The 23699-nt window shown below is 40.6% G+C and overlaps 1 protein-coding gene across 4 annotated transcripts in view; it reads right to left on the reverse strand.

Annotated features, from left to right (window-relative positions):
* Positions 1-1505: 1505 nt before the first annotated feature.
* Positions 1506-23699, reverse strand: part of POGZ (pogo transposable element derived with ZNF domain) — a 2357128-nt gene continuing 2334934 nt past the window's right edge. For all 4 annotated transcript variants that reach the window (XM_044080634.1, XM_044080633.1, XM_044080632.1 and 1 more), the window contains one exon: positions 1506-3591. In XM_044080634.1, the coding sequence (XP_043936569.1) occupies positions 2064-3591 (1528 nt within the window). In that variant the 3' untranslated portion in view covers positions 1506-2063. The remainder of the gene's footprint in view (positions 3592-23699) is intronic.

A 23699-nucleotide genomic window follows, 5' to 3' on the forward strand; every position in this document is an offset into this window, starting at 1 on the left:
AAATTTAGCCTAAACATACATGTAATTTGGAAACTGTTAAGAAAAATTGCTATTGTTATTAATAAAGCATAAAATACACTCAACTTCACAAGCCTGAGAGTGTCTGAAGATGTGCAGCTTCCATGTGGCAAATGAAAGCCGGACTAAAGGGGAGATAAAGAGCATTACAGACATGAGGGGAGGAGTTTCAGGGCCTGGGAGATTCTTAAAAGTGCCAAGCAACTGTTGTTGCCTGTGACTGCTAGTGCTATGAAGGGGACTAAATGGATTATGCAAGACTGAAAATTGCGCTTGTCACAAGATGTTATTCAGTTAATGGATGAACAGAGCAAAATGGAAGCTGGGGTAACAAAGAAAATTTCAAGGATTAAAATTTGTCAGTAGACGGCTTCATTCAAATAGGTATGAAGACAGGATTGCAGACTAATGAAAGAATAGTATTAGAAAAAAAACTATGAAGGAGCAAAGTCTGCAGAGATCTCTTACAAAGTAGTCGACTCCAAATAAATTTAAAGAACATGTTTTTGTGGATTTTGCTTGTAGTCAAGAGTTAGACAAGTATATAACTTCCAGTAAGGTGATAACTGAGGTAAGGGGTTAGTTTTACTGTCTCATCAATAAGCCTCAAAACCTTTATATATGTTTGAAATAGATGAAAAGCTGAAAATCTGCTTCACTTTACTTGCTATTAGTAATATTTGTTTATATTAAACATCATTTTGGATGGTTTGGGATTTGTGTTGTTTCCTTGTTCATTATACATGTCAGGCAGATGATTTATCATAGATATGTTAACAGAAACTGTAAATTCAAGTATTCACTTAACTGTGTCTCTAAGCTTGAGACATACACATACATTAGAAAGAAGGCAGCTGACTGGCAGAGGATGACTGTGACACTCTACTACAGTATTATGATCTCATCTCACAGATGAGTAGGTATGGCCAGCACTTGTTTCTGACTGCCAATAAAGATTTGCCTCATGAAAAATAATCATTAAAAAAGTGACCATAATTAAACCATGGCAAGTGCAGCAGCTAAAGGAGTAAACACCCTTGCTGTTAACATGTATACATCATTAGTTGAAGATAGCAGGAAGCATTTTCCCTAATGCAATCAACATATGCATAAAAATGGCACGGCAACAAACAGCTTTTAAACCTTTTTCAAAAACAAAAATAGGAATCTGAAACATCAGAAAATGAACTGAGCACTTCTTGAGTAATTATTAGAAAAGTGCCAAATAAAACAAAAAAGCAGTTTGCATTGTCAACATATTGTTGGATTTTGTTACATTATTTAAAAAGAAAACAAACTTAGCTGCCTATATTGTATTTTAACTCCTCCAGGGTTAGAAATCAGAACGCAAAACTTTATATCTCACTGTTTAAGGCGAATTCCTGTACTCACAGGTGGACTTGTACTAAAAAGATCACAACCTCTCCAAACTCAAATGTTTGACTTCAAACTGTTTCTGCAAGGTTATTTTGGAAACACATTGCATCTACTGTGACATGTAAATATTTATTTTCACTTTCAGAAGAACTGAGGGAAGAGTCTATAAAAACAAAAGACTGTATTAAACACAAACCTGTGTGTTTTCTAAAACACTTCTGTTATGTGCAAGAATGAAAAGTAGAGGACTTAACAATGACTTGCAACAGAAACAAAGTATCCCCTTACCATCCTATAACTAGCAGTAAATGCCTGTATGCTTCCCCTGCCAATGAAAAACAAATACACTTTCAAAATACACAACTGATTTGTCCTTGAATCATACAAAACATAGTGGTGTATTAAGAGCAAAAACAAGAAATCTTTGTACAAAGTAACAGTTAAAAATACCCAGTTTAAGGTGGGAGAAGAATCATCATTTAAAATTAGAGATGCAACAAAATGGGAAGAAATCATGTACTCTGAAATAAATCAGTACTACAGAATCATAAACATGTACAGTGTCTATGAGCAATTCCCAGAAGTCCGTCGATGGATCCCACCTCAGTCATCAAAAACAGCAACAAATAATAGTTGGCAAGTCAAAATACTGTCACTGGAACCACATTTTACTTCTCCAATTGCTCTAAATCATTATCCTCAAAGCCATGAAATGACTCAGTGTCACTCTCACCTTCAAATAACTGATGAAGGATCTGAGGGTCTGTGGAATCTTCCATAAAAGACTCAGAATAGTCAGAATCCTGCTCCTCCTCCTCCTCTTCATCTAACTGCAATTGCTCCCCTATTAAATTAAGTAGTTCTTTCTGCACCTTAGTACTGCGTTCTTTTGAATGATCTACTCGTTCTGAACCAGGCAGAACACTGGCAGCTAAGAAAGACTGCTGCAGCAGCTCAGGCTGTGCCCCAATAATTTCCAGGATATCTGCCAAACCTTCTACAACTAGCTGCAACACTCTGTTAGGCCCAGGGCTTTTGTCATCCACATTCTTCACAAGTTCTTTCCATTTTTTTTGCAGGTACTTTTTCACAGTCTGGCTCATAAAAATTTCCAAAGGCTGAACCCTGCAGGAACAGCCCACTGGAACAATAGCTGGGAGTGTGGAAGAAACACTTAATAAAGACAGGGTTTCCTCAGCCAAGTGTGTCCTGAAGCTATCAATCACAAGCATCCCTTTACTCTTCTGAAGTTCTATATGTTTCTGCCAGACTCTGGAGGACCATAATTCAATAGTTTCACCGTCATTATATCCACCATCCTTTGCTTCTAGGATAATCGACTCTGGCACATTGGTATGTGGGGGCAGCTGTCCTCTGAAGACAACCAGAGCTGGCAAGAGGGTTCCATCTGCTAAGATTGTAAGAACAATGTCACAAAGTGGTTTTCCAGTTCCAACTGCTTGAAAAGCATGTTCTTTTCTACAATTATCTGCCATCATCTCTCTATCTAGAAAAAAAGACAGCTCGTCCATGGCCCCTATCATACAAAGTGGTATGTCCTGAGTGTGGATCTGATGCTGAACAAAATCAACAAAATAATTCACATTTTCTTCAAGATGTTGAGGAAGACTTTGTCCCACTGCCCCTTTGAACCCTGCACCTAGACTGTTGCGGAGCATAAATCCCACAGCCCATTCATAAGATATTGTAAATGACTTTTCAACTGTCCTGAAGATATCTGTTGCTTTCTGAAAAAGTGCTTCTTCACTGATAGGAATCTGCTGTTCCCTCTGTATAAGGAACCATTCTGCCAACTTCTCCTCTGCTTCTGCACTTGGACAATCCTTTTCCTCCTCACTAGTTTTTTGTATTTTGCGAAACCTCCTCAACCAGTGCCTAATGCGCTTCGGTGACTTACTGAAGTGCTGCTCAGCCTGCTGCATATCATAACAAAGGGCAAAGAGTACAACACGAAGCTTCCTTACAGAAAGATGTTGCTTTACACTGGTAGGTTCTGTTTCAAGATCTTCATTTTGTTGTTCTTCCATTTCTTCAGTAGAATGCACCATTTCTTCTTCAACATCTGCTTGAGTTCTAGAAGGTGTCTCTCGACTTGGCTCCTCTTTTACAGGAAATGGGGCGTACTTAAGTCCAGCAGAGGCAGCATTCATCCGTCTGTCTCGGGGTCGGTTATTCCTAAAAAAGCAAGGAATAAATTAATGGTTAAAATGTCATACGGATATTAACAAAATATGCAATATTTTAGAAATCTTTCACAAAAGTTAAATAATACGATAGTCAATGCATGATCTAAAACTGCTTCATTTTCTGTTCTTCCCTAAGCATTCCTTAAATTCACCTTCAGTGTTAATTTTTCAAAAATTGAAGGCAATGTCAGTGATTTCCATCTGCTGGAAGACTGAATGAGTATCTATTTTCAGGGTTCAAGCTCCTAGGCAACGAGATACTTCCCTGTGATATATTTGGTTGGCGACACATGGCTATAAGAGACATTCAGCTACAGATACATATGGCTGTTGCAAAGTCCCTGTGGACAAACAGAAACATGCTGTACCATGTACAAAACTTCAATAAACAAGTGTATGTGGGCAGGGGAAGTAATGTGTGTTGTGTTTGGTGTACAGTACGTGCTTACATAAGTACAACATGTAGAAATGTACTACAGCATGGGGGACATCATACATGCTACTGTAGTCACACATGTTCCAGTTTGTGTTTTAGGTAAAGATCCCTAGACATTGTGAAGGGGGTAATGATCAAAACACACCATTAATAAAGGCAATGCTGACTAAGCACTGCATTTGTACTGCTAATGACAAGCTCACTAGGCAACCTGCTGTTGACTGCTGTCTCTTGGTGCCCTGGGGGGGGGGGGGCATGGACATTATTTCCCCCTTTCCACATGTTTATTGAAAATGTAGGCATGGTGTATTGCTTCTCATTGCCCATAGGGAATTTACAAAAGCCACACACCTGTGTAGCTGAATGTCACTTTATTCATTTGTTCCAAACTAAATGTACCAAAGAGAAATGCCTGGGGGCCTGAACCCTTATTTTCATTATACTCTGACAAGCACAACCACACTGCTAGGTACTTGACACAAGTGGCCAAAAAGTGCCAATATTGCACTGCTAAGTACTTTCAGGAGTAGAGCTACAGTGCAATGAAAAAGTATTTGCCCCCTTCCTGACTTCTTATTTTTTTGCATGCTTGTCGCACTTAAATGTTTCTGATCATCAAGCAAATTTAAACATTAGACAAAGACAACCTAAGTAAACACAAAATGTAGTTTTTAAGTGATGATTTTTATTTATTAAGGAAAAAAAACTATCCAAACCTACATGGCCCTATGTGAAAAAGTAATTGCCCCCCCTTGTTAAATCATGAAGTAACTGTGGTTAATCACATTTTTGGGAAAGATGAGTTCAATTTCACTAGCCACACCCAGGCCTGATTACTGCCAGACCTGTTGAATCAAGAGATCACTTAAATAGAACCTGTCAGACAAAGTGAAGTTGGCCAAAAAATCCCAAAAAGGAAGAAATCATGCTGTGATCTAAAGAAATTCCAAAACAGATGAGAAACAAAGTAATTGACATCTATCAGTCTGAAAAAAGGTTACAAAGCCATTTCTAAAGCTTTGGGACTCCAGTGAACCACGGTGAGAGCCATTATCCACAAATGGAGAAAACACGGAAAGTACAGTTTTGTACCTACCATAAATGTAGATGTCCGATAGGTATGCATCTGCAGTCATCACATATGGGTTGTCCTGCCTCAGGCAGCCATTCCAAAGTCTGGGTCTGGCCTCGGCTGATGTCGCACTTTCCCCGACGTCAGAGCGCCTGGGGTATAAAAGCATCAGCCGACACCATCTTCCTCAGTTTTTCTTGCCCCAGATGCCAGGTGCCCTCTAGGAAGGCTAAATTTGGATAAACACAATAAAATTCCAAACATTTGCAAAAATATATATATATATATATATATATATATATATATATATATATATATATATACACATGTACATACAAACAAATACACCATAATAGATTCCCCCAGCTAGCTAAAAGAGGGGTAAGCACCCTAGGAATACCACAGAGGGGTAGGAGGGAGGGTAAACCTGACTGCAGATGCATACCTATCGGACATCTACATTTATGGTAGGTACAAAACTGTACTATGTCCTTCAAGGATGCATCTGCAGTCATCACATATGGGTAGAATACCATAGCCAAACTGGTGGTGGAGGTACTAAATGAAGGATGGTGTAGTTAAGATACCCTGCAGGACTGCCGTAGCAAACCCTGCTCTGGATCTGGAGTATAAAGGCAAATTGTAATGCTTGGCAAATGTATGCACGGAGCTCCATGTAGCAGCTTCTAAAATGTCCTTGGTAGCCACCCCTCTTAGGAAGGCTGTGGTGGTGGCTGTGGCTCTCGTGGAATGAGGTCTAATGTTAGCTGGCACAGTCTTTCCATGAAAGGAGTAACAAAAGCGAATGCAATTTCCTATCCATTTGGAGACTGTTTGTTTGGAAATTGCTTTGCCTTGTACCCCAGCAGCATATGCTACAAACAACTGGTCAGTCTTTCTGTAACTTTTAGTTCTGTCCAAGTAGTAGCGTAGTTGTCTGTGTATGCCCAGGGTGTGCAGAAGTCTTTCCCCTTTATTTTGTGGCTGTGGGAAGAATGTAGGCAAGTGAATAGCTTGGTTCAAAGATACTCTGGATACCACCTTTGGCATGAATGTAGGACTGGTCCTCAAAGAAACTCTGTCCTGATGAAAGATAAGGAAAGGCTGCACCGCCATTAAAGCTTGTAGCTCAGATACTCTTCTTGCTGAGGTTATGGCCAGAAGGAAGGCAGTTTTCCAAGACAAAAACTGTACATCTGCCGATGCTGCTGGTTCGAAGGGAGGAAGTGTTAGTTTTTCCAACACGAAATTCAGGTCCCAAGTAGGTAGAGGTGGTTTCCTTGGAGGATTAATGTTTTTGATTCCTCTAAGAAACTGTCTTAGTAGAGGGTGAGAGAAGACAGGTGGATTTAGATTGTATTCTGCTGAGATTGCTGAGGCATGTATCTTGATGGAAGAGTAAGACAGGCCACTGTGGGACAATTCTGCCAAGTATTCCAATATGTATGCCATATTCATCACAGTCACATCTAGGCCCTTTGCTGTGTTCCAGGTGTGAAATATTTTCCATTTTGCTGTGTATGCCTTCCTTGTTGAAGGTCGGCGAGCTTCCATAATAATATCCTTCACTCTCTGGGATAGGTTATCCTGAGTGGGAGTCATGGTATTCTCCAGGCAGTTAGCTGCAAGGTTTTCAGGTTGGAGTGTAGAGTCCTGAAATTGTGCTTCGTCAGTAGAAGTGGCCATAAGGGGAGAGGCCATGGTTTCGTCTGTGACAAGCTCTTTAACAGTGGGTACCAGTGCTGTCTTGGCCAGTTCGGGGCTATCAGGATTACTCTGGGCTGTTCTGTCCTGATCTTCAGTAGGACCTTGGTCATTAGTGGAAGAGGTGGGAAAGCATACACTGTTAGAGCTTTCCAGCTGAAAGAGAGAGCGTCCACTTTCCAAGCTTGTGGGTGGTATGTCCTTGAGCAGAATTTCTTCAGCTGATGATTTAGGGGGGAAGCAAACATGTCTATTTCCGGCCTTCCCCATGATTGTGTGATTTGCAAGAAGATGTCTGGGTGCAGCATCCATTCGTGTGCATCCATGATAGTTCTGCTTAAGCTGTCTGCCAGTGTATTGTCTTTCCCTGGCACGAACTGGGACTGTAGCTGTATGTTGAGTTTCAATGCCAGTTCCCATAGATTCATTGTCAGCCTGCAAAGAGGGTAGGAATGAGTGCCTCCTTGCTTGTTTATGTACCACATAACTGTGGTGTTGTCTGTCCTTATGCGCGGGTGGCCTTGGTGAAGGAAAGGTTTGAAGGCCTCGATTGCGTGTATCACTGCCAGCAATTCTTTTTGGTTTATGTGCATGTGCAGCTCTCTTTGCGACCATAGCCCTTGTATACATCTGTCCTCCATGTGCGCTCCCCAGCCTTGGTCTGAAGCGTCTGTGGTGATGGTTTGGTTGGCTCTTGGCTTGCTGAAGGGCAGCCCGCTGTTCAACTGGCAGGCTTGAGCCCACCACTGGAATTCCTTTTGAAGGCAAGGAATGAGTGGGATCAGAGCTTCTAAGCTGTGACTGTGCTGAGTCCATAAACTTCTTAGGTACCATTGTAATTTCCTCATATGAAGCCTTGCTTGTGGGATCAGAAGAATGCAAGATGCCATGTAACCCAGGGCCTGCAGGATTTTCCTTGCAGTCATCTGAGTTTGTCTTGTGAAATTCTGAAAGTAAACTGGTAGCTGTTCTTGTTTTTCTTCTGTGAGAAAAGCCATCTGGGTGTTTGTGTCTAGATCCGCATACAGGAATGTTATTCTTTGGGATGGAACCAGTCTTGATTTGTGGATGTTGACTGTATGTCCCAAGGCCTGTAACAGGTGAATGGCATAGTCCAAGTCCTTTAACAAAGTTTGCTTGCTGTCCGCTTGTATTAGGCAGTCGTCCAGATAAGGGTAGATTTGAATCCCCTGAAGTCTGCAGTGTGCAATTACTGATGCCAGGCATTTCGTGAATACTCTGGGCGCAGTAGATAAGCCAAAGGGCAATGCTGAGAATTGATAATGCTCTGACCCTGCAAGAAATCTGAGGTGTCTTCTGCAGCTTTGTCGAATAGGGACATGCAGGTATGCCTCCTTAAGGTCTAGAGTCACCAGCCAACACCCCTTGCCCAGCATGGGAAGGAACTGCTATAGTGTCAGCATTTTGAATTTTGGCACAATGAGGTACGTATTTAGTGCGGACAAGTCGAGAATAGGCCTCCATTGATTTTCTTTTCTTGGAACAAGGAATAATCTTGAGTAAAATCCCAGGCCTTGTTCTGAAAGAGGTACCTTTTCTATGGCTTTCATTTGCAGTAAGTTGGCAATTTGCTTCAAAGCCTCTGCCCTCTGATTTGGTGGCAGGTTTGGCATGCCTTTTCTTTTTGGCAAAGAGTGGAAATGGAACCTGTATCCTTTGTCTATTATTTGTAGTGTCCATGTGTCCCCTGTAATGCTGTGCCAATTTTTTGAGAATAAAGAAAGCTTTCCGCCCAAAGGTGCTTCTAACTGAGCCCTGGTCGGCGGAGTCAAAATAAAGTCATTGAGTCTGTCCTGGTGTAGCAGTTGTAGTTCCTGCACTACCGCTCTGGTTGGGAGGCTGCCACTGACGGCCTCTGTAGGAGCCTCTAGCTTGCCCTCTACCTCTGGCACGTCTAATCCTGCCTCTTTGAGATCTGTCTGAGTCCGGAAAGGATCAATTCTTAGTAGGCCAATTTCTGCTGAATCTCGGTGGTTGGACTTGCAGAAACTCCTTAACTGTTTGCACAGATTTTGCCTTTTCTTCAAATTTCTTTAAAACCTCTTGAGCCGTGGAACCAAATAATTTTTGTTTTTCCATAGGAGCATCCAAAAGCTTAGCTTTAACATGGTCTGGCAGAGATTGTTCCTTCAGCCAGGCATGCCTACGTATAACTGCACCAGTCATAGCTGATCTACATGAAGCTTCCAATGCATCATAACCACACTGCAAGAAATGGTTACTGACCTGCTGGGAGTTATGCACCAGATCCTGAAGGGATTTACGATCAAGGGGTTCAGAGGAGGACAGTTTCTTATGCAATTCATCTAGTAAATACTCTTGATACTGTATCATATGGAATTGACAGTTTAATGCCCTCATGGAAAGAGTTGCAGAAGTATACACTTTCTTACCCCATCTCTCTAATGCTCTAGACTCCCTTTCAGAAGGTAGAGGATTTTTAGCAGTGGCAGCTGCAACCCCTTTAGGGCCCTGGGAAATAGTTTCTGGGTCAGCAGAGTGGGCCTTGTACAGGTGAAAATGAGAGTCCAGGACCCTGTAGTACCTATCAGGCTTGGCAGGAGCCGGAGGTAGAGAGTCAGGGGCAGTACAAGCATCTGAGTAAACATCAACAATTACATTCAAAACAGGAGGTATAGCTAAGGGCCTGTGCTAAGGTAAATGTAGAAAGGTCCTTAACCTCTTTCTGGAATCAGAGAATTCCTGACCCTGCCATTGAAAGTGTTCTCTCATAGTGTGTAATGTTTCTCCAAATGAAAACTCTTCAGGAGGGGAGGCCGAGGGAATAGATTCTTCAGCATCAGAATCCTCGTAGGCCGAATAACCCTCCTCCTGGAGGTCTGACAGAGCAGAGCCATCCATGGACTCATCTGAGGACTGTGGATCAGAGGGCTCAACCCTGGGCCTTTTGTCTGGAGGAGGTTGAGAGCCCCTGTCCGGATGAGGTTGGGAGCCCCTAATTAATGAAATCAGATCCTCTGCTAGGGTGAGAATCTGAGAGCTAGAAGAAGGTCTCTGAGAGGTAACTCTGGGAGGCAAAGCCTTAGAAAGTTTAGCAGCCTTAGCCCTAGAGAAAGCCTTAAAGGACATGGAAATAGGGGGTCTGGCTGCACCACGTGCAGGAGTAGACTTATCTAAAGTAATGGTGTCGGAAGGTTCCTGGACACCGGTATCAGTAGGTAATTCAATGACCGACTCGGCCGGGACCTCCAGGGCCGAGGTAGTCGGTTGCGCGGTTTCGGTAGTAGGAAGTACCAAGGACTCGGTTTCAGCCGAAACCAAGACACTCGCGGTAGTCCTGACCGAGGTTTCAGCCGAAACCGCGGCCCGCGTGTGTCGGTCCTTGTCCTTCCGTTTTTTGACTAAATGCGAAGTCGGAGTCTCCGACGGCATTATATAAGCAAAACTAGCCCCAAAAAACTCCTCTGCAAACTCCGACCGACGTCTAAGAGTTCGTCGGTTGAAGGAAGCACAGGCTGAACAGGCCGAGACGTCGTGGTCTGGGCCTAGGCAGGGGAGGCAGTAAGAGTGGAAATCCTTATGAGGTATTTGTTTCCCACAGGTTAAACAATTATTAACTTTATCTGACATCGGCTGAGGCAAGAAAGAGTCCCCAATGGGGTACTTAGCTTTTTCAAAGTCTTCGGTAGCTGAATCACAGGAGCTGACCGACCGGCACTTGCGAACTGCTTCTGCTTCGGGCACCACGCGGCAAGAAAGACTGAGGAAGATGGTGTTGGCTGATGCTTTTATACCCCAGGCGCTCTGACGTCGGGGAAAGTGCGACATCAGCCGAGGCCAGACCCAGACTTTGGAATCTGGCCGACCGAAGGGCTGCCTGAGGCAGGACAACCCATATGTGATGACTGCAGATGCATCCTTGAAGGACATCAGTGGTGAACCTTCCCAGGAGTGGTCGGCCTACAAATATTACCCCAAGAGAGCAGCAACGTCTCATCCAAGAGGCCACAAAAGAACCCAGAACAACATCTAAAGAACTGCAGGCCTCACTTGTCTCAGTTAAGGTCACTGTTCATGATTCAACCATAAGAAAGAGACTAGTAAAAATGGCATACATGGCAGAGTTCCAAGGCGAAAACCACTGCTGACCAAAAAGAACATAAAGGCTCGTCTCACTTTTGACAAAAAACATCATGATGATCTCCAAGACTTTTGGGAAAATATTCTGTGGACTGACAAAATAAAAGTTGAACTTTTTGGGAGGTGTGTGTCCCGTTACATTTGGCGTAAATGTAACACAGGATTTCAGAAAAAGAACATCATACCAACAAGTCAAACATGGTGGTGGTAGTGTGATGATGTGGGGCTGCTTTGCTGCTTCTGGACCTGGACGACTTGCTGTGATTGATGGAACCATGAATTCTGTTCTCTACCAAAAAATCCTGAAGGAGAATGTCCAGCCATCAGTTCACAACCTCAAGCTGAAGCACACTTGGGTTCTGCAGCAGGACAATGATTCAAAACACACCAGCAAGTCCACCTCTGAATGGCTTAAAAAAAAATTAAGGTTTTGGAGTGGCCTAGTCAAAGTCCAGACTTGAATCCAATTGAGATGCTGTGGCATGACCTTAAAAAGGCAGTTCATGCTCGGAAACCCTCCAATATGGCTGAATTAAAACAATTCTGCAAAGAAGAGTGAGCCAAAATTCCTCAACAGCGATGTGAAAGACTCATTGCCAATTATCGCAAACGCCTGATTGCAGTTGTTGCTGCTAAGGGTGACACAACCAGTTATTAGGTTTAGGAGGCAATTACCTTTTCACATAGGGCCATGTAGGTTTGGATAGTTTTTTTCCTTAAATAAATTCATCACTTAAAAACTGCATTTTGTGTTTACTTGGGTTATCTTTGTCTAATATTTACATTTCTTTGATGATCTGAAACATTTAAGTGTGACAAACATGCAAAAAAAAAAAAAGAAATCAGAAGGTGGCAAATACTTTTTCATTTCATTGCAGTGTATACAGCACTTTCCACAAGCCAGGTTATAGACAACTGAAAGTGTTATCCAGACACAAAACACAGTAAAAAAAAAAAAAAGTTTGAAATATGGTGCTATAGAAATGTAATAGTATGCAACCTTTAAATCGAGGGTCAATAAAAAACTTAAAAGAGGATTGAGAGGTAACTAGTCATGAAGAAGAGATAACAGTTTTCTCGTTGTAAACAAGAAAACATCTTTACTGAATTATCACTTATGACATAAGCAATCATACATTCATATAAATGAAAATAAACCATACTGAAATATTTTAATTTGCAAACATTATATACAGTCTTCTATATACTGTGGTGGTGGTGCTGCGGTAGTGTTGTCGCCTCACAGTTAGACGTTGCCCGTTCGATTCTCAGTTAGAGCATCTTCTGTGTAGCAACATGCGTGAATGGGCGTTCCTTCGTTGAAGGTTGTGCATTAGGCCCGGCAAGCCAGTACGTAAAAATCTACTGCCAATGATTAGCGGACCGGAGTTCCGCTGTGGCAACCCCTAACTGGGAAAAGCCGAAAGACACAAACATATACAGTCTTCTATACAATCACTGTCAAGTGAACATTGCATAGTTCATTCATTTCCTACCTTCCCTTAAACCTCATTCCTCCTCCAAAATATTATTCTGCATGTACTGTTCCCACAATTCCCATTTTTTCTATGCAATTTGCTCCTACCCTTTTTCTAAAGATCCTACTTCCAGTTATTGTATCTCTTACTATATCCACTACTTTTAGTACGGTTGGCTTAGACTTTGTCATTTTCTAGGAACTGCCTTTTTGGGAGTCACCAGAATTAAACACAGAAAGGCCTTACTATATCTACAAAATTCTGATTCTGTATAACAGCTCAAAAAATAATTTCCTTAGTTACAGCAATTTGCTCAGCCAGTACTTCTGACTCAGTAGTCTGCAGGGGAATTTTTAAAGTCTGTCAACTCATTACACTTGCAAAAAATATGTCCCCAATTATCTCTTTCTTCTCCATCACACCTCCAAAATTTACAACCTACCCGATGAAAAATTCTTTTCAGTCTGCTTGCTGTATAAAAATACCTATGTAAACAATTCCAAGCAAAAAATCCTAAATATTCTAGACTTTGTTGCATACCTGGGAGCCATACATATATCCTCCCATTGTTTCTTTGTGAATTGCTTATCCAGTCTCTCTTCCCAATCCTTTCTAAACACTTCTGACTGATTCCTGCAGCTATCATACAATATTTACATGTCTTACTTACTAAATATCCCCTTTTTAAAAGCAGCTTCTGTTCTGGATTCTATAAAACATCTACCATTACTGGTCTTTCCCCTAGGATTCTCCCATTCCTTTCTCTTTGCCTATATTTTTATATCAATCCTTGATGGGGAAGGCAATATCTATCCTGCAGTCTAAATGTATTCTTGGACTCTTCCAATTTTATTACCTTTCCCTCTCTAATTATTTGCGCCCATTTCCTTGGTTCCTTTGTCAGTTTTCTTCAGTAAATTCCAGCCCCCTCTTGCCTATTCTCTGCACCCCTAAATGTAGTCATCCCAAGTGGCAGAATCTCCTTTCTCCATTCCTGTGTTAGCTTAATTCTTAAAATACGTTTTCCTGCTTTATGAAAATAATACTCTGTATAGCTATTGTTATACTCCTTAAAGGACCAGTACAGGAAAAAAAAATTAAAAAAGACGTGTTGTGTTTTTTTTTTTTTTTGTATCTTTTCTTGAATTGTTGCACATTACTAACCAGTATTCATCAGAAAGTAATACTCACTATAAATTTTCTTGCGTCTGTAACCCTCAGTGCCATTCTGGGGACAGACATCGTGATTAGAGACTGCTTTCTTCTAAAGCTAAATCTTCCCCATAGTGCACTGTGATGGCATAGTTGTTGAGATTATAACATCCATGGCTGGACTGTTACATTTCAGTTCCATTCACTTAGAATGGAAAAACAGAGAAAGTGTGCTAATTTTGAGAGGACTTGGTACTAGTATCACTTACTGTTCTGCAGTGCCTCTTAAAAATGTTTTTCCTGCTGATGTGTTACACATTCTATGGGAAAAAAGCATCCAGAAATATCAACTCATTGCTGAGGTAACATACATTTTTGAGAGATACCGCTTTTGTGTGCTTCAGTTCTTCTCATATTACTCCTCCCGCTTTTCCTCCCTCAGTAAGCCACAGTATCACATTTCCTGCACTGCAAGGTTTACTTAATTAGTCATTCATGCATAACAATAACCTCAGACTGAAATGTCTGTGGTATGCCAGTAAAGGTGTTCTCCCATCTCTATTCTTATTCATGTCATCTGAATAGTGTTTTTCACAGTAAATAATGTTACAAAATGCTTGTATCAATCCTTAACATCCAGGGCTCTTTTTTTAAGTATTCCAGAAACTGTGCTCTGCTCTGTTTATTAGAATTCATATTGACTACCACAGCATCATCCACCAAACAATGGTCTTATTTCAGACAGATCATTATATAACAATACAGTTGTCAATCTTGATACTGTCAGATAGGCCACTGATGTTACCTTCTACTTTTCCTTACTGTTGCTTTAGTATGCTGTATCAATCTTGTTACCTCTCAGATAGGCCATTGATATCACCTTCTACTTTTCCTTACTGTTGCTTTAGTATGCACATTTTCTGATGTTACTCAGTTTAGCCTCTATAAACGCATTATAATGCATACTTTCACTGCCCCTAGCAACGCACACACTTTTCTAAGTTAATATCAATACTACTTTCCAGTCTACACTGCTACATCCTTTTCTATTCATTCCTACCCAAGAATTTTGACAACTCCTTCAGAAATAAAAAAATAAGTGACTGTTGTAAGCTATGTGTTTTATACCATAGTTAGTTATTTTTAAGCAAACTGCAGATGATCTAGTAACAGTTTCACTGGCTCTTGTTGCAATTTTATTAACTTTTTTCCTTAATGAATATTATGACTATTCCAAAGTGCTCATAATTTTCCCACTCAGAGCTGTGCTCATTTTTAAATTTTGGTTTGTTATGATTTGTAAGTCATACACAATGGCTAATTCAGTTGCCATGTTGAAACCACACACACTTGTAGCAGTAAAAACACACTGCCGTCAGATGGCAAAAACATAGGCATCTGGTAGGTGTCCCTCTGCCTGTGTTCTTGGATAGGAGTAAATAGAAAAGGATGTAGCAGTGTAGATTGGAAGGTAGTATGAACATTAACTTGGACAGAAAAGTGTGCACGTTACTAGGGGCAGTGACAGTAAGCATTATATTGCTCTTACAGAGAAATACTCTGAGTAACATCAGAAAATGTGCAATGGAAATTTTACTTACTCTGCATATTAAAACAACACTAAGTAAAAGTAGAAGGTAACATCAGTGGTCTGTCTGAGAGGTAACAAGACTGACAACAACATTATTATATACTTGTCTGAAATAAGACTATTACTTGGTGGATAATAAAAGCATTTGATTGCAGACATATCAACTGTGAGTAGCCAATATAAATTCTAATAAACAGAGCAGAGCACAGTTTCTTGAATACTTAAGACTCCTGCATGTTAAGGGTTCATTCTGTAACATTATTTTCTCTGAAAAATATTACTCAGGTGACATGAATAAGAAGAGAGATGAGAGAACACTTTTACTGGCAAACCACAGACAGTTCAGTCTGAAGTCTATTGTTATGCATAGCTGACTAATAAACTAAACCTTGCGGGGCAGGAAATGTGACACAGTAGATTACTGAGGGAAGAAAAATGGGAGGAGTAACTTGAGAAGGAATTGAAGCACATGAAAGCAGTATCTCTCAAAAAAAAGTCTGTTATCTCAGCAATGAGTTATTGTTTCTGGATGATTTAGTCATAAAACGTGCAACACCTCAGAAGGAAAAACATTTGTAAAAGGCAATTGCAGAACAGTAAATGGTTTCCGCGGAGGTACGGCGGTAGCATTGTTACCTCACAGCAAGAGGTACTCCCGTTCGATTCTCAGCTTGGCTTGGGAGTGCCTTCTGTGTGGAGTCTGCATGTCCTCCCTGCGGTTGGGTAGTGTTCGAAAGACATGCATGCGTAAATGGGCGTTCCTTCGTTGAAGGTTGGGCGTCAAGCTGGCACCACAGCGTTTCGTAAAAATCTACTGCCAATCATTAGCGGACTGGAGTTCCGCTGTGGTGACCCCTTACCGGGAAATAGCCGAAAGGCAAACAACAACTTGCAGAACAGTAAATTATACTAGTACCAAAGTTTCTCAAAATTAGCACTGTTTTCTCTGTTTTTCCATTCCAAGTGAATGGAACTGATATGACAGTCCAGCCACAGGCATTATAATCTCAACAACTGTGCCATAAACACAAGAAAATTAGTATTGACTACTACTTTCTGACAAATACTGGTTAGCAATGTGTAGAAATTCAAAAAAAGATAAAAAAAAAAAAAAAGTTTTTTTTTTTTTAGTTTTTTTTCCTGTAGTGGTCCTTTAAGGATCTGCACCCAAAATCCTAGGCTCTCCTTATTTCTTGAGCCGCCCCCCCCCCCCGTTTCATTATCATCCCTTTCTACTTTGAATTACAGCTTTCTGGTTGTGCTATGTATAATTGGGTAATCCTGAACCACCTTGTTCTATCGACTTTGGCTCTTGCCTTCTTCCCCTCCCAGACAAAATCCTTCAACTCTTAATTAACTGCTATCCACTTCTTCTCTGGTTGATAAAACTATGCCTGACCTCTGTATAAAATTAATGGGACTAAAAACATTTTCATTCCTTATATCTTATATCCACATCTATAAAACAGCTTCCAGTTTCTCAGATTTTGTATTAGCTTTTGTTTAGCTTCTTCCCACATATTCTTAGATGCCATAACATAATTCTTTTTAAGTCATTCTCCTAAGTACTTCAATTTTATCATGTCTCCATAAATATGTGTATTGCTGAACCAATCTGTGAAGGGGTACAGAGTTTACAGCTATTCCCTTTGTTTTATTTTCACTAATTTTGTAGCCCGAAAAGACACAAAACTGTCTCAGAATGTTCCCCAACACTGAAATGTCCTTTTCTGGTTCTATCAGGTACAAAATAACATCAACTGCAAATAAAGCCAACTTTTCTTGATTACCATACCAATTATATTATTGAATTTCTGAGTCCCTTATTTTCTTTGCCAATGATTCTAAATATAACTCAAATAAAGGGAAAAGATGACATTCCTGCCTGGTTCCTCTGTTCAAGCACAACTTAAAAGAGAGGCGCCTCCCCCACTTTAATTACGGCTTCCTATCCCTTACATCTCATTGTGTCAGGGAATGCAAATGCTTCCATTGTCCTACTTATAAAGTCCCAGCTTACTCTGTTGAATGCTCTCCCTGCATCAAGACCCAACAACAACAGTGGTATTTTCTTACATTTTGCTTCCATCTGGATCATCATTGTTCTATTAATGTTGCCAAATGTTTGCCTCCACTCCACAAAACCACACGAATCCACGTGTATCAATTTTGGAATCACTTTTACCATTCTTTTAGCCACTACATATAAACACTTTATAATCATGGTTTAGAATCTACATGGGCTTATATGAAGCTGGATCTGATGGGTCTTTACCATCTTTAGGTAGTACAGCCACCACAACTTTCTTCAAGGATGTTGGTACTTCTCCGCCTTTTAAAACACTGTTAACCCTTCCAGATCTTCATCATTTTCTTCCTTCCAAGCTTTCAAACTTCCACAGTAATACCACCTACTCCTGAAGACTTTCCTGTAGACTGGTTATACATCACAATTTTTATCTCATCTTCTTCTATCCTGTTAATAATTGAGCCTCATCTATCTCTAACTTTGGCATATTTAATCATTCCATAAACATTGCCATTTGTACTTTTTCTTGACTTCCACATTTCTCTGCTTTATACAGATTTTCATAAAACGTCTGAAATATTTCTAATACCTCTACAGGATCCATGGTTATTTTCCTTGCTATAAGCTCCTTAAGCTTGGCAACAACTCTTTCTGAGCAGTTGTGCTAAAAGCTTTTGTGCTCTGGAGTGGTTATCAAAATGGCTGCTTAACAGCAATCTTTCTAAAGTAATGAATATTATCTAGGTACTCCCATAATTTCTCTTTAGCATTCTGCAGTTGAGCCTCTTCTTTTTCTGTGAGATTCCCCCATTCTGCAATACTTTTAACCTTTGCCAGTCCCCTCTAAATAATTCTGGTTATTTCTTAACCATATCTCTTTTTCTTTTACTTCTACCCTATGTTTAAAATCCACTTTAATTTTATCCCAGACCCACTCTCTAGCTATATTTTCTGAAGGAATTCCTATCTTCCCTAATAACTCCCAAATAATTTCCACAATTTATCCTTAAATTCCTCTCTAACAGATAACTGGGGAAACACCAGTGTATCACTTTTATTTCATTACCCTGCAATTTTTTTTTTTATTATTATTAGTGTGTGATCTTAAACAATTATTGGATGCATATCATAACTTTCAATTAAATGCACATGTTCCCGTGAAATATAATTCTTGTCTAACACAACCCAGTTTTTGTACTTTGGGGAATAATATGCAAATTCTCAACGCACTCCTACTACTCAATTCACATTTTTCATGCCAAATATTTTCATAAATGTATTAAAAAAAATACACTCTTTTGGTATATTTCCCTTTTAGGATCATAGATTGTTACTAGACTAACGGCCCCATGGCCCCTACAACCTTTGCCAAGTTCAACCCATGCTCCCAAAGGTGTCTAGTTCAAGCAGACATGAAAATCAGCACCTAATGCCCCTGTCCAAGAGGGACACAGGTGGAACCCCAGGGGTGAATTTCCAGTTACCCATCCAATCGTCCAAATTACGCTTCAATAGGGCCAATGAGGGGCTTTGTTTAATATGAATAAGAAGCTTGTTCCAAAAGTGGGGCAGCCTCTAGGAGACAAATCTCTCTCTCTGGCAAGTTCTGTTGATGTCACATATCAGGTTAAGGTCCTTTGAGCGGGTGACCTGTGTGCCACTTGGCTTGTGAATGTGCAGCACTTCCATTAAAGATGGGTCAGAGATTGCTCTATATATGCAAGGTACAAGTCGCCTCTGAGCATTCAGTATGACACAGAGTAAAGTGACAATCATTTCAGTTTGTCCGCATAAGACAGATCTTGAAGACCCTGAATTTTCTTTGTAAGAAACCTTTGTGGTCTCTCCAATTCCTGCAGGTGTTTGGAAACTAACATACCAAAGAAAGCATTGTACTCTATTACTGGCCTGATGAGGAAGAATACAGGGGGGTTATAACCTATTTTGTTTCTGGAGGCAATGCCCTTACGTATGACATGAACAAGATAAAATGCCCTTATCACTGTGGAGACATGGTGACCGAAGTTAAAGTTGCTGTAGACCTGTGTTCCCAGATCCCTCACCACTGACTGTGTGCTTAGTGTATTGCTATTGATGTGGTAGTTTGCAGGAACATCACCCTTGCCAAAGGGGATAATACTGCATTTCTTGCATTAAGTTTAAGACCATGACTTTGGCACCAGTCATTAGTCTGCATAAGACCTTCTTACAGGATTTTGGCAACGCATGGGGATTCAATGATCGCTCCCAGTTTGCAGACATCAGCGAACTTTCTCAGCCACAGTCCTTTAGTTTTAGCCTGTACATTGGAGAAGTGGATTTGAAACAGTAGGGGTTCCAGAACTGATTTGTGTGGAACACCACTGGTTATGGGTCTGCTGGAGTAGGTGGAGTTCCCTATTTTGACCGCATGAGTTCTATCAGTGAGCCAGTTTGCAGCCCACATGACAATAAATGGGTTTCTACCCAGCTGGGTGAGTTTATCAATAATGCCTGAGTGGGGGATTGTGACAAAGGCCTTTGCTAACTGTAGGTAGGTTGTATGCAGAGATATGCCCTCGTCTAGGACTTTCATGACTGTTTCAAAGAAGTCCAAGTGTAACAGGCATGATCTCACCTTGACAAAGCCAAACTGGGTGGGGTCAAACATTTGGAAATTTCCTATATTTTGTTAATAAGGTCCATAATGATTTGTTCCATGGCCTTGCAGATAAGGCTGGTCAGGCTAGTGGGTTTGTAGTTTCCAGGGTATGTGGATGCACCCCCTTTGTGCAAAAGGATGACAGTAGATGTTTTCTATTCCACTGGGACAAAGCCAGTGCTTAGGCTGTGATCGAAAAGTGTGCCCAATTGTGATGCTAATTCCTGTTTTAACCCAGTAGAACAAAGCTCGGGATGTTGCCTGGTCCCATAAAGGCTGTGTTTTGTCCTTGGAGAGGGCGTTTAAGACCTTCTCCTCAGAGATACTAGGTAGGGGACAGGTGTTAGGGATGCTTTGGGGCATATGTGGCGGGGACAGGGTAGTGAAGTTTTCAATAAATCTGTCAGCCAGCAGGTTTGCATTAGCCACAAGTTCTGTATATGTAGTCCCATTACCTACGAGTTCAGTGTAAATCTGGGCCTTACCTTTGAGGTTACGCATGTAACTAAAGAATGCCTTGTGGTTATCCTTAGTTAGGAAAGCTAATTTAATTTCATAATTAGCTTTGGAGGACTTCACTAGGAGCCTTATTTGCTTGTTTAAGTTGAGGAGGGAGTGTTTTCAGTTTTGACACTGTTTCTTCCTACTCTTAAACAGCAATTTATTTCTCCTATTGTACAGCCTATTAATGTCAGTTGTCCACCAGGCCGGTTTGTTTTTCCTTGAAGACCTTGCTTTGGTTCTATCAGGTAAGGCAGTCTCGATACAGTTGTATAGGTGCTCGTATAAAGCATTGGTGCATATCTCAGCAAATGTGTCTGTTCCATTAGTGGGGAGGAGCTACAAAGCTATTTATGCTGTCACATAAGAGGTTGCAACTGGCCTTGGAAAGTTTTTTAGTCTAGTTGTTGCTGGGGGGGGGGGGGGCTCTTGTGTTACAGTTACTTCTAGCAAGACTGACTTGTGATCAGATCTCACCAGGGATGGTCACACAATGGGGGTGGTGCAGCAGTCTCCCCATGTTGGTGAGCATCAGATCCAGGATGTTTGAGCCCTTTGTGGATGTGTAAACCAGCTGGTCCAGGGCATTGGAGTTCAGGAAGTTCAGGAGTGTTTGGGCAAGTGAGTTAGAACACACATAATTTACCAACTCAATGGATGGGTAATTGAAGTCACCCAAAATCAGGATGTTTAGTTGTATCTTGATTGACTGAAGTAGATCCAAGTAGGCTGAGTGGATGTCCTGATTCAAGGAGGGGGTCCTATATCTGGCAATAACCTGAAGAGGAGTCTCACCTACAGTCAATTGCACCTGAAGTAATTCAAGGGAATTGTGCTGTTTAACCAATCTAGAGGTGTATTTATCTTTAATGAATATTCCTACACCACCTCTTTTAGTTTTCACGCCTTCCGTTTGTGGTCTGAATGTGTGGAAGGATATGTAACCTGGCATAGCTGGGGTGCTGTCTGCATCCTTAAGCTAGGTCTCAGTAAGTGCACAATTGTCGGCATCTTCTAAGGTGAGGACTGCTTCCAGTGAGTGCAGTTTCTGGTTTAGACTCCTAGTGTTTAGCAGCATAACCCTGAGGTTGTTTTTAGAGGGTATTTTTAAGTCGGGAATTTAGTTCTTATGACATTGCCTAAAAAGGCACTATGGGGGTGGCAACAGCCTTAACCAGTAACCAAAATCCCACGGATGACAGATGAAGACCATCTATGGCAAAACATTGAGGTCTGTCAACCATGTCATCCCAGGCTGACAGACACTGTATCCCCTTTGAATGACACCAGAAACTAAGCCAACTCTTGAAGTCAATCATTTTTTTTTGTCCTGAGGTATCATCCTAGGTGAAGGTAAAAGGCTGCTTAAGGCTAGGGACATACCTGCCTGAGACACAATCAGAGAGCTCAGTCATGTCTCACTTCATATAGTCCTGTGAGGTACATCTCAAGTCATTCACACTAACATGGATTATGATGGAGTCATAACAGTGCATGCTGTTAAGAGACTTCAGTGCGTCTGTGACATGGCAGATCCTGGCACCTGACCATGACTTTTTCCTTATCCAACCTGGTGAGAGGGACATGTATGTGTCTCACAACTGAGTTGCCTATGACTAAGATGTTTGTTTTTGTGTTATGCCTCACGGGATTGACTGGTGAGGCAATGGTGTGTGATATATTATGTGTACTATGTTCTGCAGAAGTTGTGTTATGTGAATCTTGCTTGTGTTAGTGTTTGAGAGGTCTCTGATGTTTAGGCAAGCTTCTGGTAATGACCTCTGCATATGTAGGTTTTATGTGTTGTTGGTTTGTAGGTGCAGGAGGTGAGGGGTGCATACTGACAAACTGCTTAGTGTCAGACGATCAGACTGGTGAACGAGAAAGCCTAAATTCTAGATTCTTGATATAGATACATCTCTCACATAATGAATTTGTGTGGACTACAAGAAGTGGGTTGTCAGTTTCAGCCTCACTGTTGCAAATCAAATTCCAGTCCCCATCTATAACAAACATTTCTTGCTGAGTTAAGCTCCACTGTAGCTGTTTTAAATGGAATATAAATACATGCCAGCATAATCCTCCCTTGCCAGTAACCACTTACTATTACAAATCTACCATTATCTTTTCTTCCCTCTTCTATCATGATTGGGCATCTTCTAGCAATTAATATAAGTACTCTCCTTTTCTTTTGTCCAAGATATTCCACTGAATAACCATCCTGAAATTCTCTTTATCAAATTCACAGGCTCAGTTCTTTTCAAATACACCTCCTGCAGCATAGCTATTTGCAGTCTGCATTTCTTAATACAGTTCACTACTCTTTCTTTTTTGTACATACCTGTGAGACCATTCATATTCAAAGATAATATGGAAAGTGTTGCCATTATGATAAGAAGTTATTATTTCCAGCTGTTATGCATAACAGCTTTTTTTTAGCTTTTGTGCACGCCGTTTGGCAGGTTGATCTTTTATACAGCTGTTCTTGTCATATGCATTTGAACCTATGTCACATCTTACAAAATGTTTTGTTTTAATGAGAGCAGTCAATCAAAAAAAATACTCCCAAAACACCTCCATAACCTATTAACTGAATACAAACACACAAAACTATGTAGATCTTAAATAATAAAGTTTAACCCACTTAACAGGAACAGCTGTCCCAAAATGACAGCTACACCCAGAGGTTTTAACTGACCTATAATGTAGGTTATCCATGCTAAGGCACATGGTAGCTTGTGATTCTACTTTCACTAAGTACTGTCTGCTTTTGTCTTATCTTTATTTCTCTCCCAGATGTAGAAAACAACTTGAATGTTTTCAGAAAATATTAGCTTTTAGCCAGTGAAAAAAATACTCTTGACAAGTGAAAAAAATACTCTTGATTTTGTTGCCCTGTTATCAACTTGTCTCCACAGAAACATGAGAACCTCATACACAGTTGTCTTCAGCTACAAGCTTCTCATGTTGCACTGTGAAAATTTATTTGCTAAAGGAAAACTTTTCATTGCATTCAATGTTCTGTTATTTACTTTCGTCCACCTAAACTTGTTAAACCTAGTCAAGGGCCTTAATACAGTCATCCCCCTATGCAAAAGTAAGAAAAAGCAAATCAGTTTTATTTGCATCATGTTCTGAATACTTGTACAACCCGTCCTTCACCTCAACAACCTAAGATTACAGCCTATTACATTAAACATGCTTTTGTCCAGGCTTTCTTTTCTTTATGTACTGCAGTGCCTACACTTCTTAAAACTAAAGAAAGAAAGATAAAGGAAAAAAAGAGTACCTCTTTACTTTAGCATTACTATAACACACAAAATAACAAAAAATGCTTTACTATATAATATGCAGGATATCTCATGTTTTAT

Source organism: Protopterus annectens, chromosome 8.part0 (assembly GCF_019279795.1).
Source record: "Protopterus annectens isolate FY-2018-M chromosome 8.part0, PAN1.0, whole genome shotgun sequence".
Classification (NCBI taxonomy): Eukaryota; Metazoa; Chordata; order Ceratodontiformes; family Protopteridae; genus Protopterus; species Protopterus annectens.